Here is a 16273-nt window from a genome sequence, read left to right as displayed (position 1 = left end):
CAATTCGATGTAATCCCGGATCTCGTGGTTATGTAGAACAGTCGGATTAAACGTATAAGCCCGTAATATTCAAATGCGCGAGTCTCTGTCGTCGATGATTATTCTCCTCGACGAGATGGAGCCAAAAATTTGAGGGTATAACAGTAAGTTCGCCTCGTGACCGCGACCTTCACGCTACTAGCGTCTTTTTCTTATTGTCGTTCGAATCGTTTGTCATCGGGAGGATCAGACTCGAAAGGAGGAAAAACGAGCGGAGAAGCTAAAGCTGTCTGACGTTAAAGCTCGAAAACTGATGCTGAGAGAGGAGTGTTGTTATCTGGGGAGAGTAGGGTCATCTTCGAAATAAGGTTAGATCGGTAACTCCAAGTGGCAGATCGTATATCTATTTTCAAGGAATTGTCTGCACGTACAGGCTGGTTTATCGCGGTGATGAAGTGATCGATACAGAGTTTATCTCTTTTAGCTTATGTGCTTTATTATGTACAAAATTTGTCATGTAAATTACTCAGACGGTCAGATCGGTAGCGTCTTTGAAAATCGGCAGACCGAGTTTCTCGGCCTGGCCTTTGAAGTTCTTCAAGCTGCAGCAGTAGGTGTATCCTTTGGTGAAATCGGCGAAGTCTGGGTACTTGGTGGCACAGCTTGGAAGAGGTACGCAGATGACGTTCTTCTTGTCGGCTTCGGTCAGGTGAGGGTTGTTGACGGTAAGGAAGACGAGTCCCTGGTTGTTCGATGGGTCATGGACGTACTTGAAGAGGAACTGGGCCGGTTTGAGTCCATGGGGCAGACCCACGTAGACGTTCTTTCCGGCTGTGTTGGGCAGGTAGAGGGTCAGGTATGAACCTGACCAGACGTCTACGTTGCTGACGGGGGATGTGGTGTTGGTTACTGGGACGAGATTACGAACGGCTTCGGAAACGAGCTTCCAGTTGCCAGATGCGATGCTGGACCAGACCGGGACGCTGGTCTCATAGAGGTGACTGCCGGTGCGCTGGACGGAATAGTAGAGCTCATCCTTTGTGACTAGGCGTGTTGCCACGAACTGCTGCTTGCCTGTGGATTTGCATAAAACGTTTTAGTGACCTTCGCTGATTTTTGTAATTTTCCGAGTTATTGCGGGAGTAGAACTCACCATTAGCTGGGAGATACTTGTCAACAGCCGCGGCGTCGTCGGCGAAGAGCTTGAGTAACTCTTTTCTCTGTTGGGCTGCGTCGTAGACCTCGGCGAAGGGCACATTGGCGGCCAGTGGTCCCGTTTTCAAACCGACCTCCTTGGCCTTGGACTCGTCGTCGACCTTGGATGTAATGACCTTGTGATGTGCCCACCTGTGCTCGAATTACGCGTAAATCAAACACTTGAAATTGATTTCTTCATACATTTTAAGCGTACGACACTCACCTTGGTATGTAACCGCCGTTGAAGCTGCTCACGACCATCTCATCAATGACCGTCAGAAAGTCCTTCGAGCTAAGACTGTATCCGACCTCAGCAATCTTCTTACCATTACTTGCAACCTTACCAGTCAGCCGCGCAGTGGACTCCTGCACATCAGTGCATCCTATCATCTGCAGAGGCGAGTAGACGTAGGTGTCGGTCAACTTGACCGTTGGTCCACCTATGCACTCGGCCACAGCGGCGGTGAGGTTGGTGACTTTGCCGCTGGCGAAAATCTTACCACCAGGACACATAATCCTTAGACTTGGGCCCTTTTTGTTGTCGACCACCAGACCACCCGTGGTCTGAGGGTAGACGAATTCAGTCTTGTAGGGGTTCGTGTAGAAGGCCGTAGAGTTGAAGTTAGACGATGGATCAAAGGTACAGCTTTGCTTGGAGTTCCAGCTGCCACCACCGTTACCTTTGCCGCCTTTGCCCTCTTTTCCTCCTTTGCCTCCCTTGCCGCCATCGTTGCCCTTCTTCGCTAGACTGACATCTAGCACTAAAGAGACATAGTTTGTGGATTCGGAAATAACTATATATTTATGTATTCTCTGATCCGGGATACTTACGTAGCGCAACGAGCAAAATGCTCAGAATAAAGACCGTATTTACCACAGACGGCATTGTGACTTACAAAGTTCGACTGATGGTTGTCCAAAAAAAATCATACGACTTTGATTTATATATACGTCGGTTTTATCGGGCTAAGAGATAGCGTTCTGTATCGTTTCGCGAATCGTAATTTAATTGTGAAAACATGGTCTCTTCTCGTGGCTACTGAACAGATAAAGAGATAATCGATCCGTCTATGCTTGTGCGGTTACTTATGACGTGAATGCAATACGCCACTGCACGATTGTTTACAGATATTTTTTGCACGACGCAATCGATCGAATGGTGCGCGATAACTTATATATTTTTTTTTTATTTTAGATATTAGATGCAGGTCAGGAATCAATAAAAAGCAGAAATTCTCCATTTCAAACAGTCTGTATTTACACCACCGAGAAAGTTACACATAGTACTAGCAAACCAACCGAACTGCTCCAGTTCGAACTCTTAAGTAGCTAGACCGAAAAACTATTCCCAATTTGCGAATTCGATCTACCATTCAAAATCAAACAAAACTACTCCATACTGCATCAGATCAAAGGCTGAGCGTCGGGAAAGCTCGGTAACCCAAACAGTAAAGCTTGATCCTTAAAGCTCTCGAGTCGACAGCAGTAGGTCAATCCACGACTGGGGTCTAGAAACTCAGGGTGGAGGACGTCGCAAGCGCTGTACTTCTCGCAGATGATGTCGTCGATCCTGGCACGTTCCAGGTTAGGGTTGTTGATGGTGATGAAGACCAGTCCACGGTTTTTGGCTGGATCGTGGACGTACTTGAAGAGGAACTGCGAACAGAATTGTTTTTATACGCATTGAAACTGGGAGCCGAGGTAGAATCTTACCTGTGGGATCGTGAGGCCGTTTGTCAGCTCAATGAGTTGCTCTTCGCCTTGACTGTCCTCGAGATACAACTGCATGTACCCTCCAGACCAGATGTTGAGTCCTTCCTTGCTGATAGTTGCGTGGCTCCTTATCAGGTCGTCCACAAGTCTCCAGTTACCGCCGGGACCGTTGATCACCTGCCATACTGGCAAAACGTTGTCGTACACGTAGGCCGATTCCTGCTGAGCTTCGTAGAAGAGATTCTCAGCTGTGATTAGCTGGCCCTGGACTAGGTACTTGTTTTCAGCTTCGGACAGGTACTTGTCCACCAGTGCTGTATCGTTGAAGATCTCGAGGAACCTCGTCCTCTGGTTGGCTCTGACGTACGCTGGATCCATGTCGATTTCAGGGGAAAATACACCCTTTCTATAGGCTGGTAACAACTTCATTATCTCACGCTGCAGGATAGTCGGAGCTACACGAGCCCGGGACCACCTGACCTGCTGGTTGTCCAGTAGTTCACCGGATGCGAGCTCCTGGATAGTTGGAATGAATTGGGTTTCGGTGACGTTGCCATTGATTATCGTCAGCTGTATACCGATCTCTGCATAGGACAAGGTCGAGTTGTTGCCCGATGGCAGAAGACGCGATGACGATTGCGCTCCGAGACTGCATTTCAAATCCTTGATCTGCGAATCAAAAACAAGCATACGTGATTTCCATCCTTAAATACTTCAACCCTTTGGAATGAAAAGGGACTTACTGAAAAGAGCGCAGGAATTGAATCATCGTCACCAGCGAATTGGAACTTGCCCTTAAGCGAACACTCGACGGCAGCGATGCTGCGGTTGGTTTGAGCTGCTTTGACTGTTATGAATCCCGCGGGACAGGCAACGCGCAGAGCAGTCGTGTTCACCGGGATCTTAAGCTTGGCTTCATTCGGATAGAGAAAGTCTGGTGCATCGAGCTGAAGGATCAGTGGGTGACCACTGTGCAGATCCTTCTTGAGGTTCAGAAGACAGTCCTTAGCCTTCGACTTCGCTTCTAAAGTTCAATTTTTAAAATCAGTTAACATTTTAATGACTATGGGCATCGAAACTTACGAGTGAGCGAAGGGTACAAGCCGAGGAGGCAGAAGATCGTGAAAACTGTTAGTCTCGTCATCATGGATAATCCACTGGAGAGTGATTGATCGGCTTTCCACTTTTATTGATTTCCATGATCTTATCTTGTCGGCTCTTATCGGCTTCGTTTTGTCTGGAAATTAACCCAAGCCTTCGCATCTTCCACGAATCATCGATTCGCGCTTTCACTTTATCTCGTGTTTGCCAAGTGCATTTACCTTTTGTTTATTACCGAGTGTCGTATTGATTCACTTAGTCAGCTGCGGCAGGAATTTTTGAAAAAACAAGGAAATCAAAGGTTAATTGACGTGTCAATCTCGACGCGATAATGATCGTGTAGTTTAAAGTGCAGATACAGATCGGTAAACTATTGTACACTTCAATTATCTCGCTCTTGACGTAGGTTTATTTATAGTAGAGATTACCAGGAATACTCTAATCGTGAACTGTAGAAAAAAACAACGATTTCACAATTATTATCGCATTGATACTTTATTATGAGCTTCTTATCGTCGACGCATCTCATACAGCCAAAATTTCCATAACTACAGACAATTGTCGATTATGAAATAACCGATCGGTCGAATAATTTAGAAAAGCGATTGCGCGTTCGGAAAAGCAGGCAAGCCTCTCAACTTCGCCGTCTTCGCAAAATCCGCGAGTGTGCAGCAATAGGTATAACCCAGCTCTAAGACTGTGAAGCTAGAATGCAGTCGCTGGCATAGCTCCTGTTCTGGACAGATGATGTGCTCCGGTCTAGGCTTCTTGATGAACGGGTCGTTCACAGTGATGATGACTACTCCTCGATTGTGTTCCCGGTCGTATGCGTATTTGAACAACAGTCTAGGCACTGGCACCACTTCTGTTATCGTAGTGGTGTTGTAGGCCATGTAGATCTGCCTCTAAAATTTAAACCCAAATAATATGTCATACCTGAGCCTATTTTTTTAGAAGAATCATATACGGTGATACCTTGACACCCTTGGAATCCTCGAGTTCCATCGTTCTCATGGTCCCAGCCCACAGCTCGATTTTGGACCTGGAATCAGTGGCAGCCTTGCGAATCATTTCGCCGGCTATCTGCCAGTTACCCGAGGCGATGCTTCGCCATACCGGAGCGACGTTGGCATAGTAGTGCACCGTGTCCTGCTGAGGTTTGTAGAATAGGTCGTCGTTGTCGATTAGCTGACCTCGTACAAGGTGTTCACCGCCTGCTAAACCTTCCTTTACCCTCAGCAAACTGCTAACTACAAAGGTTATAAAAATGAAAAAATTTCTTTGGCTGAATTCTTTCTCGAGATATAACAGTACGTACACAGTTGAAAAATGCTACTGGCTTTTTCGGTGATGTACTTCTCAGCCAGTTCCTGACTGCCTAGGATTTTAGCAAACCTGGTTCTCTGGTAGTCTCTGTCGAAAATTTCCTCCATCGGAGCGGATATGGATCCAGAGAAGAGTTCACCTTCCTCGTAATCGTCGTTTTCACCACGTCTTTGACGATGGCCTATAATGGGAAGGATGGTTATGTGAGCCCAAAGTGGACGCAGTCGCACTTCGTTCACGTAGATCAAGTCGATAGTTGGGACAAAGTCGAAGATGTTCAACTGGAAACCGACCTGGTAGCAGAGCACGTTTGTTGGGCAACCTGCGTTCATTAATTTTTATTGCCTACGGAATATTAAGTAAATTATTCTAGATGTTTTATTTAAGCCTCTCATACTCGCTTTCAAGGGTCTGAGCATGTGTTTAGAAGAATGTCTGCCGCAGTTAATCGCCCTCATCCGAAACCTGATTTTACCGCTATTAATGTAAAATTTAGCGTCTTGACAAGACACGTAGAGCGAATCAACTCCGCAGACGACTCGGAAGTGTTGATTGTCATCCAGTCGAACAGTGCGAGGTTCCATAGGATCCGGATAAAGGAACTGGGGTGGACTATCTGTGCTTAGAAGTAAAGGTTCCGAACGACTTAGGTCGCGTACTATGTTAATTAGACAGTCGTCGTCATCTGGCTCGTCTTCGGTCGTCGCTGCGACTGTGCGGAGATTTTTTATGAAAAAAAATTTTATTCAGGAAAAAGGACATGTGGAGTCAAAAAGATTGTTTACTCACGCGAAGAACGAAAAAAGATGAGAAAAAAATACAAAAAGAGCGTAACGTGCATGTTGACCCTCTTCCAGGAAACTGACTAAAAAATGTCATTCTTCCTTGCATACGATTATTCAAAGTGCGACAATAATTTGCATGTCGCAAAGCAGGAAATATTTTCCCTGGTACACGACACGCGTTGTTGCGCGTTGTTGTTCAACATTTTTAGCGGCAAGCGGTAGGCAAACAGTAAATGAGAACATTACGTGCAACCGATCTCAATCGGATTTTATGTAAAGAGATAAGCCTCTTATCAGTGAAGATAGCTGCAGTACCGCGTGGAAAATAATAAACAGCTCTCGCTTCTATATTTATTGCGAGAAAACAGGAGTGAACTACATTTAGGAACTGACGCTGTTTAAGGTTCAACAAACCCTTTATTTATCAAACTATTTATGATACAGTGATATTTACGCTTGTTCAAAGAAGCATCTCGATCCCACCTGAAAATACAGGCAGACCAAGTTGCTCCGCTGTGGGCCAGACGTCCTCGAGAGCACAGCAGTATGTGTAGCCGAGTCGTGTGTCGGCGAACTCGGGATGAATCCTCTGACATGTCTGTCTTGGGGGACATATATGGTGACGTGCGTAGTCCAGATAATGTGAACCTCGTGGATCGTTGACCGTTATCAGCATCAGTCCTCGAGGTCCGTAATATCCATCATAGTCAACTACGTATTTGTACAGCAGTTGTGGTACGGGGACAAGGTGTTCTCCTGGAGGTGAAACAATGAAGCGTTAAGTTTAAGTTATTTGAGGTTACGATCTCAGGCTTACCGTTAACTCCTTCCATAAGAAAAATCGGTCTCTCGTCTCTGTAAAAATCGGGAAATGCGAGTTGACCGATCGTGCCGGACCAGAGCTGCAGACCTCTCCTAGTTTTTGCAGCTAGCTGGCGTACGAACTCTCCTGCCAGTGCCCAGTTTCCTCTAGCTATGATTCGCCAGATCGGTACCGTGTTCTCGTAAAAAGAAGCCGAGCTTATTTGTGATTTGTAGAAGAAATCATGCTCGGAAATCAGCTGACCTTCCGTCAGGTACGTGTCGCCTTAGGACGTAAATGAGTTTCTTTTAAAAAAATTATCAGAGAAAACATAGGTCACAGTTTGGCTTACCATATTCGGGAATATAGAAATCCACTAGTTGCCGATTTCTGAAAATCTCGTAAAACCTCCCCCTCTGATAGTCCCTTCTATATACCTCCTCGATTCTCACGGGAATCGCCCCAAAAATCGGTCCCTTTCTCATCATCCAGGTGTACCTACCGATTTGTCGGCTTCCGATAACCGGTGGTATAGTCACATGTGCCATCAAGGGTTGCAGCTTCGTTTCATTGACTATGATAAACTCTATCGTCGGAAGAAACCTATCATTCAATTGATAACCAATTTCCACCCAAGTATTGCAGATTTTCGACTGGCAGTGCTTTGATCGGTCATGTACTAGGAAAGCTTCGGGAAACTGTCTGGCAGTACAGCCGATCTCGGCAAAAGTATTCGCGCTTGTCACGCATCTTGGCTTCGATTTGTACCTGTAGTAGTGCCCATGTACGGGTGGGTAGTCTGCCTGTGTCAGTTGGTAGCTAGTAACACCGCACTGGATGGAAACCGAGCGAACGTCTTCTGGTAAACTTCGTGAGTTGATTCTAAGGTTGCCATGAGCACAGACAAGTCGGGTTTCTTCAGTCACTCGTACGAAGGCGTCAGAATTCACTGAAATTGGATATTGAAACTGAAAGCTCTGCTCGTAACTTGGGTATTGCAATACGCTCTGCAGTACGAGAGGCTGGAACTCGTTGACAGCGAGGCAGTTCGTTGGTAGGCGACAGTCGTGTATTGTATGATAATCTGTAGGTTATTGCGAAATTAAATAATTTGAAAAAGATACTGAAATGAGTATTCGGGTCGAGATTTACCTTGTACAAAAGCACTTGCTTTTACGAGTCGCAGAAGAAGCAGCAAAAATATATGAAAAACGATGTTTTTGGTTTTCATTTTGAACATAGTCTGACGTGAGTCAGCTGCGAGTAAAGAAGCGTTAACCGAGATCTAAAAAATATCGCGTGTCGAAAAAACCTTCCAGTAAACAACCTGTAAATAATGCATGTACGAAATATTATCTTTTCAACAACGCTTTTTCCACGTGCCAGTGTAGTCTCTTGCGTGGAACGAGCATTATTTCCAACATCTCTGAGAAATTCAAAATGACTAATCAAACACCATCGCCTCAAAGTGCACTACATCACCATCCGCAGAATGACGCATTGGAAACTCTTCCCCTCCACTAATTACCCAATTAATCACTTATTAGGCACGAGTGACGTGAAAGGCGTATCAGGAGTATACCTATGTTGCGGTGCAGCTGTTTGCTTATTCAAATGAACCGAAGCAATTTGCGAGCGCATCTCGCTACCGTCGATTAATATCGACTGTAAATACATAAAACAGAAATAGCGTGAAAAGGAAGCTCTCTCTCTCCACATTATACCGTCTTGGTCAATTAAAGCTCGTTTCATAAACGCTCGGTAATGAACTATTGAATTGATTTTCCCTTCGCGCAGGAGTCATGCTCCCTTTGGCAACGAGCGCGAGCGAAGGAAAAAATTGCGACGCTTTAAAAATAGAGAAAGAAAGAGTTTCATCGAATCAATTGGAATATCGAGAAGCCTGACCTTCTTTCTCGATTGCTCTTTCTCTCTCCTCGCCCTTTTTCAGCCTGCAGTAAATCGAAAACTGGTGCGGGGAAATTCGAAAGCGTCGATGGCAGAGTAAACGCGAAATGCGTCGCGTGCAGCGCAGTGTGTCACGTGTCAGCATGTTGCATATTACACGAACTGCAGACAATGGACTGGAGCACAATAGACGAGGTGTGGGATATAGTAACCGAAAAGGTAATCGCACGTGCAAACTTTGGGAGTATCGTGTCAATTCGGGAGACGAAGCTCAAAATTGCGTTTTGACTGCTACGTGTTTTTGCATCCTTTATTTTACATAGAACCGTAGGCAGAGTAACCTGCATCAATCCAATGAGTATTTTGCGATTGGGCTCTATGGCTGCTTTACATAGTTTTTAGGTGACCTACTCAGCTTAGAAAGTGTTATTTCTTCTTAAGGAAGCCTTGATTGCGGAGTATAGGAGCGATGATATAATATTTATACATTTTTTAATCAAACTTACTTTATTTTTTTGTTCCAAAAAATTGAAAACATAATACGATAAGGAAGCTAAGTGCTTGGGACTCAATGTAAGGGTATACTAATTATTTATTTGACAGTCGGTTTATAAGATCATCTCGGAATTGTGAGCGTGTGGTAGACCGAACTGCTCAGCAAAGGATGAAAATTCCTCGGCACTGCAGCAGTAGGTGTATCCTCGGCTTGGATCCGCAAATTCGGGCTGCATCTGTTGGCAGATCGGCTTCGGGTTGCAGTTGGGTATTATATAGCCTCGTTTTACCTCTTTGATGTCAGCGAGACGTAGTCGTGGATCGTTCACCGTTATCAGAACTAAAGCGTGATGCTTATGCGGTTCGCCGGGTTTCTTTGCCACGATGTACTTGTAGAGAAGCTTGGGCACCGGTATCAGTGGCTCACCTGCGGAACGAGTAACGATTTTTAAGAGAATATTTTCAGAAATGATTATTCTTACCATCTTGTCCATGAGCCAGGAAAATCCTCTTCCCGTTTCCTTGCTGGTCGGCCAACTCGAGAATGTCGATGACGCCCGAGTAGTAAGCGAACCCTTGATGCTTCTCAGCGGCCAATTTGCTCAAGAACTCGCTGGCAAGTTTCCAGTTACCGGTTGCAACGTCTCGCCAGATCGGTACTGTGTTCTCGTAGAAGAGCGCCGTGGGCTTCTGAACTTTGTAGAAGAGGTCTTGCTCGGCGATCAGCTGTGCAGCAGTAAGATGGAAATTGCCTGTAGAAATTTGCGCGATCAGACTAAGTTCTTATCGATTTATTATTCAGGTGATGCTATCCCTACCTGTCTCCGGAATGTAGACATCGACCAGCTTCTGGTTCCCGAAAATCTCGAGAAACCTCTTCCTTTGATAATCTCTCTGGAACACCTCCTTCAAATTGAGAGTGGTGCCTCGGAATATCGGACCTTTCCTCAACTCCTGATTACTGTCAGCTTTGTGTCCATGTCCATGCAACGACGATGGCAGATGACCCTGTGCCACCAGAGGCTGCAGTTTTGACCCGTCTACCGCAATGAAATTGATAGCTGGCATGAAGAACCTGGGTCCTGGAATCTGTGTTACCGGAAAACCGATGGTCACACAGGTCGTGCAAGTATTGTTAGCACGTTTGCACACGCCGAATTGATCTGATATCACGACCGCCGAATGAGCCTCTGACACTTGGTTCACAGTGCAGCTGATATCCGAGAACGACTTGAAATCCATAAGGTAGGTGTTCCATGGAGTGTACAAACGATGAGTGCAAACGTCGTTATCCAGGCGAACGCATTTTACTACGGCTGTGGAAACTATCGGTAGCGGCTGGGAGTTGATTGCGATGGTACCGTTGTTGGCACAGAGGAGTTGGACCCTCGATGACGGGAATGTCGAATTGACAGGCCCATCTACGTGGGGATAGGCGAACTGCATTTCGAATGCGAGGTGAGGCTTGATTTGGATCATCTTGAATAGTGGAGTGTTGTAGTCGTTCGGGCTCGTTGGGATTTGGCAGTCGCATCTGGGATCGGATAAGTCGTCATGATGTGGATGATGGTGGTAGTGGTGGTGATGGTGAGGAGGGCGAGGAGGGTGAGGAGGAGGATGAGGATGATAATCTTCTATTCAACAATAAAAGTTATGTAGCATTTGATTCTACTGGTTTACGCATAAATCATCTTACCTTCTTCGCAGGCTCCCGAGTGGATCACACTCAGGAGTAAGAAAATGCAGACGCTCTTCAACATGTTGAAAGTATTTTCACGACGATACTGGCACGAAAGTGCGAAATGCGCAGGCTTTAAGCTCCTCGGTAACAAAGAATCGCGGGTATTATCGCATTCGGGAAATGTTTTGCTAGAGAGAACATATTGTACATACGCTGTACGACATGCACTTTGAATTCTATTTACTCTGTTGTTTCTGGACCTAATTTCGTAACCGAACATTATCTGAATTTTACCATACTTTGGACAACTACCTTATGTACACGCGGAAAACTTGAAAATGATTTCGTAATTTTGTAACGTCATATTTTCATGCGCAACTTTCACAGCTCTCTCGTTGATGTCGAAGAATTTTCGAACAAATTTTGACCTGGAATAAATTGCGAAAAATCGTCCGTCATTTCCAAACTATACAGCGGATATTTCAAGCTGTCCATGTATTTTAATACGAAGCTGCACGTGCTAACGATTTCATATTACATGCATGTTACGCAAGCTCCGCGGTTATAGCGTCAAACTGTCTCGTCAATTCATATCCGCAAAATAAAGCATAGTGATCAAAATATGACTCTGTTTTAAAGTTATTTGTGTTATTTATTTCTTTCTATCAATGACAACGATATATTAGCAAATAATCGTCGATGATTCACACGATCAATTCGGACAGGTTCTTATTGGGCAGTCCGAGCTGCTTAGCGTATGGCGCGAATTCCTGGCTGTTGCAACAGTAGGTGTACCCTTTGGTTGGATCCAAAAACTCGGGATGAACCGTTTGACAGATCTGTTTTTGGTTGCAGTTGGGTATCAAGTAGCCTCGATTCACCAGATCACCATCGACAATGCTAATTCGTGGATCATTCACGGTAATCACGACGAGAGCGCGTAGAATATTTTCTCTAAATCTCTTACCCACGACGTATTTGAACAGTAGTTTTGGCACTGGAATCACTGGATTGCCTGTGAAGCAGTAGCGATCGTAATAAACAAGGCTTGCTATCTACAATTTGTGTACGTACCATCTTGTTTCTGAGCCAAAAAAATTGGCTTTTTATTTCCCTCTTGATCCAGTAACTCGAGTGTGTCTATCACACCCGAATAGTAAAGAAATCCAATTCCAGTGTCCAATGCCAAGTTACGCAGAAATTTTCCTGAGAGTTCCCAGTTACCGGTCGCTATACTTCGCCAGATCGGTACGGTGTTTTCGTAAAAAAAAGCCGAGGGCTTCTGAACCTTGTAGAAGAGATCTTGCTCGGAGATCAGCTGACCTTCGGTTAGATAACTGTCACCTGCAATGTCATGCGTGTAGAATTATATTTCTCGTGAATTGATATGCTTTTACTACTCACCTGTCTCTGGAACGTATTCATCGACGAGCTTTTGGTTTCCGAGAATATCAAATAGTCTCTTTCTCTGATAATCTCTTTGGTACACTTCTTTCAAATCGATTCTCGTACTACTGAACACCGAACCTCTTCTAAACGTGTGATTGCCATCATCCCTCTGTCCATGCAGTATCGAAGATGGCATAAAAATATGCGCCACGATTGGCTGCAGCTTTGCACCGTCAAATGCTATGGACTTTAAGACTGGTAAAAAGCCTAAAGGACTTATGTGCCATGGCACCGTAAAACCGATCTCGAGGCAGGTTATGTTAATAAGTTTACACGAGTAATAGGGCAATGGCAAGATTGGTATGTGGACCTCTGGGACTTGCTTATCGGTACAGGTGATCTCCGAAAACGACTTGAAATCCAGTAGGTAGTGGTTCGAGGGCGTAAAAAGCCGGTTGGTACAGGTGCCATTATCAAGAAGGGCACACCTCACTATGGCCGAGGATATGAAGGTAAGTGGCAGCGAGTTGAAAGCAAGATTGTTACCGTCGTTTCCGCAAACGAGTTGAACTATCGAAGCTCGTATCGTCGGGCTTGTCAGATTGTTTTCGTTTGCAGCTGGATAGATAAACTGAAGATTGAAAGAAATGTTCTGCCAGATAGGTTGTTTCTTGAACAACGGTTGGATGGCGTCGGATTCATGCTGGTTCGTCGGAATTTGACAGTCGCATCTTGGGTCAGAGAAGCTGTCAAGATACCGATTGTGATGTCTACGAAAACGATCTGCTACTTTAGTCAATATAGTGCCTTGTTGGGAATAGCATGAAAAAACGTTCAGAAGGAAGAGGAGACAGGAGATTTTCGACATTTTAAGATTACTTTGGAAATCGTCCCGATGCTACTACTGTTGTCATCGGTGTGAGCAGTGAGCAGTTTGGAACAATGACATACGCGACATCGCGTGCAGGAAAATGTTTGGAAAATATACATGATACTTAACGCGTATTTCAAATAATGTATGCTACATTCCACATGAAATAATCATACATTTTCTCTCGTTACAATTTTTTATTTACAAAATACGTCATAATATCGCACTACGTTCTCTTCCACATCAATTCCCAATCGACGTGGCCCCGTTGAAAGTCGGCAACCCCAGCGACTTGGCCGTCTCCAAGAACCCATCCAACGTACAGCAGTAAGTGTATCCCTTGTCCAGATGCGCAAACTGCGGAAACAAATTCTCGCAGACCATCTGCCTCTTGCAGATCACCAGGTCTCCAGTGTAGACCTTGTCGAGAAAGGGATTGTTCACGACCAGAAAGACCAGACCCCTGTTGAGCTTCTTGTCGTAGACGTACTTGAAGAGAAGCTTCGGAACCGGTAGTATCGACTTTCCGCTTCCGTCTCTCGCCAGAAAGACCTTCCTCTGTACACCGGTGCTGCTCTGCAAAGTCAAGACTCCGATGGCACCGGACCAGACCTCCAGGTCGGTCATCGTCTCGCTGGCTGTGAAGTGGAAACTTGTGTAAGACGCAGCGTGATTCGTGTATACAAATCCTAGTGCCTGCGAGCGCCTAATCGATCATTTTTACGACGCGAGGGCGGAGAAAAGGAAACGGGACGATGTAGCTTCATGAGGTGACTCGCTCGCGTTATTGCTCCGGTGGATCGAAACGTATTTTTATGTACCTAATTTACGAACGATGCTCGATACGTAGCGCCAGTTGCCCTCCTGCACGCTGCGCCACATCGGCACCGTGTTCTCATAGAAGTAGGTGCTGGACTGCTGCACCTTGTAAAACAGGTCGTTCGGGGAGACCAGCAGGCCCTCGACGAAGTACTTCTCGCCGCTCGCTGAACCATTCATTCATAAGAGTTTTTATTCAACGAAAAAGTAACGAATTTCGACTCACGTATGACGTCGCTGAGGTACCACTCGGAGCGTTCTGGGTCGTCGAATATGGCGCCGAGTCGACGTCGCTGGTACTCCCTGTTGTAGATGTCGGCCACCTCGACCGTCGTGTTCGACAGTAGCGGACCCATCTTGAACTCCCTCGTTTCCCTGTCTTCGAGAAAAGAGAAGCATCGATCACGCGACTGCCGCAGCGATTCACGAAAAATCAAAGGAAGCGTGTCAAGGATGGTATTATACTTCTCTGTCTGCCCTCGATGCAGGCGACGACCTTGACGTGCGCCCATATGGGCACGCGGTTCTCCGTGTCGTAAGCGATGGTGTCGATCACCGAGAGGAAGGTGAAGACGTTCATGTGGAAGCCGACCTGCATGCACTTGTTCGCGGGGCAGTTGTTCCGCTTGACACGAGCCACCAGCATCGTCGGCTTCGTGCAGCCGATTCTGCCGAATGGCGTCGACACCTATATATATATATATATATATATATATATACGTCGACATTTTCGTGACACAGGTTATTACGCGATATTGTTCGATGATTAGGTGTGTACGGGCTATCGCTGACCTGCGACCCGGCAACGCCAAAGTTCGAGCCTCCGTGGCACTTGAGAAATCCCGATCCAATTCCGAGAGTCTCACCGTCGACGACGAGGAGATCGTTGGGACAGGCGACTCTCAACTCGGCTTTGCCGGCGTTAAGTTCAAAGCTCGAGGGGCTCTGGACTCGGGGATACTGGAATTCCGAGCTGTTGTGACGCAGCAGCAGCGGTTGGTTGTCGCTTATGTCCTTCGTTACGTTGATGTAGCAGTGGCTCGGCGCCGAGTCCGCCGTGGCGTCTGAAAATTTCAGATTAAAAAAAAAAAAATAATAAAAATTTTCAACACTTTTAAAACATACTCACGGCACAGTAGGCCCCAGAGCAAAACCGCCAGAAACATCCTGTCCGAGTGTCTTCCCAGCAATAACGACGCTTTGAGCCCACGCTTGGCTCCGCAGTCCTCTTTTCATCGAAAGAACCGCGCGATCACCCTCGGCTAATATTGGTTATCCAGCCACGCTCTAGTCTATAACGTCACGCGACACATAGCCGCTATTTCACGCCGATGCTGCATCATCGTCATCCTCGTCGTCGACATCACCCACGCGAAAAGCCTAATTAGCTGCCGCAGGTGTATATAGAGCGCTTTGTGCATTTTTTTCTCCTGCGCTGTTCCTTTGATCCGCTGTTCCATCTGCAGCGGCATAGAGAGAGCTTCACTGCTCTCGTCGAGCATCGGGGACGAAATTAGAGCGCAGCTGGTAGGGGGATGATTTCGTTAGGGAGATTACAGGCGCCGCCGAGATTTTAACGGCCTGGCTCGTAGAGGTGATATAATGTATACCGATGCTAGTCTTCCCTTTTTTTTCGTTCGCCTGCTGCATACGTTTCTACAGAAACGTGTTTCCGCCTCTAACCAGCCATATCTTCGAGAGTGAGGGTAAAAAGAGCCGCCGGGAAAAAAGAAATTAAAAGGGAGAGAGACTAGGATAGACGTTGTCGAGAGATAAAGGAGAGAGAGAGAGAGGGACGAGTGTATATCGATTTTCCAACCGATTAGTCAACTGTGCGAACCAACGCCCCAGTGGCTATACCAGTGCACACACACACACACAAGCCAAGAAATATCGCTTGGCCTTCCGCGCAAATTCTTTTCTTTTTTCCTTCTAAATTCGAACCGAGCTGCTTTTGAGGTCGCGCGTAAACCCGAAAATCCAAAATGCAGATTTTCAGCTGTACACATGTAGGTCGTGTATTCATGGCTGAGATTTTACAGCCAGGGAAAGGAAGCTTCCCTCTCGCGGTTGAGTTATACCGAGGGCCGTTAACGACCGAAAGTTGGTCGACTAATTCACGCGCGAAAGTCGAAGAAGAAATGAAACAAGTCGAAGGAGGCGAACACACAGGGATCGGGTTTTTCCGGGAGGACGAGGGGAACTAG

General features: G+C 46.0%; 6 protein-coding genes across 8 annotated transcripts; all 6 read right to left on the bottom strand.

Annotated features, from left to right (window-relative positions):
* Positions 1–462: 462 nt before the first annotated feature.
* LOC103317313 lies at positions 463–2347 on the bottom strand. Its single transcript, XM_031922208.1, has 3 exons — positions 1400–2347; positions 1133–1326; positions 463–1053 (listed from the first exon to the last, which is right to left on the bottom strand). Exons 1-3 carry the CDS (start codon positions 1687–1689, stop codon positions 506–508), a joined length of 1032 nt encoding a protein of 343 aa, XP_031778068.1. The 5' UTR covers positions 1690–2347; the 3' UTR covers positions 463–505.
* Positions 2348–2409: 62 nt separating this feature from the next.
* Positions 2410–4382, bottom strand: LOC100116473. Its single transcript, XM_001600909.5, has 4 exons — positions 3973–4382; positions 3633–3913; positions 2890–3558; positions 2410–2832 (listed from the first exon to the last, which is right to left on the bottom strand). The coding sequence occupies exons 1-4, from the start codon at positions 4034–4036 to the stop codon at positions 2581–2583; spliced, it is 1266 nt and encodes a 421-aa protein (XP_001600959.4). The 5' UTR covers positions 4037–4382; the 3' UTR covers positions 2410–2580.
* A 76-nt stretch (positions 4383–4458) lies between these two features.
* LOC107982029 lies at positions 4459–9186 on the bottom strand. 2 transcript variants are annotated; one of them, XM_016989136.3, is made up of 8 exons: positions 8056–9186; positions 7256–7987; positions 6919–7188; positions 6106–6857; positions 5714–6028; positions 5309–5638; positions 4966–5240; positions 4459–4895 (listed from the first exon to the last, which is right to left on the bottom strand). In XM_016989136.3, exons 4-8 carry the CDS (start codon positions 6155–6157, stop codon positions 4584–4586), a joined length of 1284 nt encoding a protein of 427 aa, XP_016844625.1. In that variant the 5' UTR covers positions 6158–6857; positions 6919–7188; positions 7256–7987; positions 8056–9186; the 3' UTR covers positions 4459–4583. The 2 variants fall into 2 exon arrangements, with proteins under 2 accessions (XP_016844625.1, XP_016844618.1); XM_016989129.2 differs by lacking the exons at positions 4459–4895; positions 4966–5240; positions 5309–5638; positions 5714–6028 and having other exon boundaries at positions 6499–6857.
* Positions 9187–9299: 113 nt separating this feature from the next.
* LOC107982018 lies at positions 9300–11138 on the bottom strand. 2 transcript variants are annotated; one of them, XM_016989115.2, is made up of 4 exons: positions 11003–11138; positions 10125–10940; positions 9789–10058; positions 9300–9733 (listed from the first exon to the last, which is right to left on the bottom strand). In XM_016989115.2, the coding sequence occupies exons 1-4, from the start codon at positions 11064–11066 to the stop codon at positions 9420–9422; spliced, it is 1464 nt and encodes a 487-aa protein (XP_016844604.2). In that variant the 5' UTR covers positions 11067–11138; the 3' UTR covers positions 9300–9419. The 2 variants fall into 2 exon arrangements, with proteins under 2 accessions (XP_016844604.2, XP_031778056.1); XM_031922196.1 differs by having other exon boundaries at positions 10125–10937; positions 11003–11123.
* Positions 11139–11885: 747 nt separating this feature from the next.
* Positions 11886–13272, bottom strand: LOC103317314. The gene is made up of 2 exons (XM_031922207.2): positions 12392–13272; positions 11886–12331 (listed from the first exon to the last, which is right to left on the bottom strand). Exons 1-2 carry the CDS (start codon positions 13242–13244, stop codon positions 12039–12041), a joined length of 1146 nt encoding a protein of 381 aa, XP_031778067.1. The 5' UTR covers positions 13245–13272; the 3' UTR covers positions 11886–12038.
* Positions 13273–13381: 109 nt separating this feature from the next.
* On the bottom strand, positions 13382–15364 carry LOC107982031. Its single transcript, XM_016989139.3, has 6 exons — positions 15196–15364; positions 14859–15130; positions 14532–14754; positions 14293–14445; positions 14069–14233; positions 13382–13885 (listed from the first exon to the last, which is right to left on the bottom strand). Exons 1-6 carry the CDS (start codon positions 15230–15232, stop codon positions 13491–13493), a joined length of 1245 nt encoding a protein of 414 aa, XP_016844628.1. The 5' UTR covers positions 15233–15364; the 3' UTR covers positions 13382–13490.
* Between the last annotated feature and the right edge of the window lie 909 nt (positions 15365–16273).

The sequence above is a fragment of the Nasonia vitripennis genome, chromosome 1 (genome assembly GCF_009193385.2).
Source record: "Nasonia vitripennis strain AsymCx chromosome 1, Nvit_psr_1.1, whole genome shotgun sequence".
Classification (NCBI taxonomy): Eukaryota; Metazoa; Arthropoda; class Insecta; order Hymenoptera; family Pteromalidae; genus Nasonia; species Nasonia vitripennis.
The sequence above is the reverse complement of the archived record's forward strand: the minus strand, read 5'-3'. Positions and strand labels throughout refer to the sequence as shown.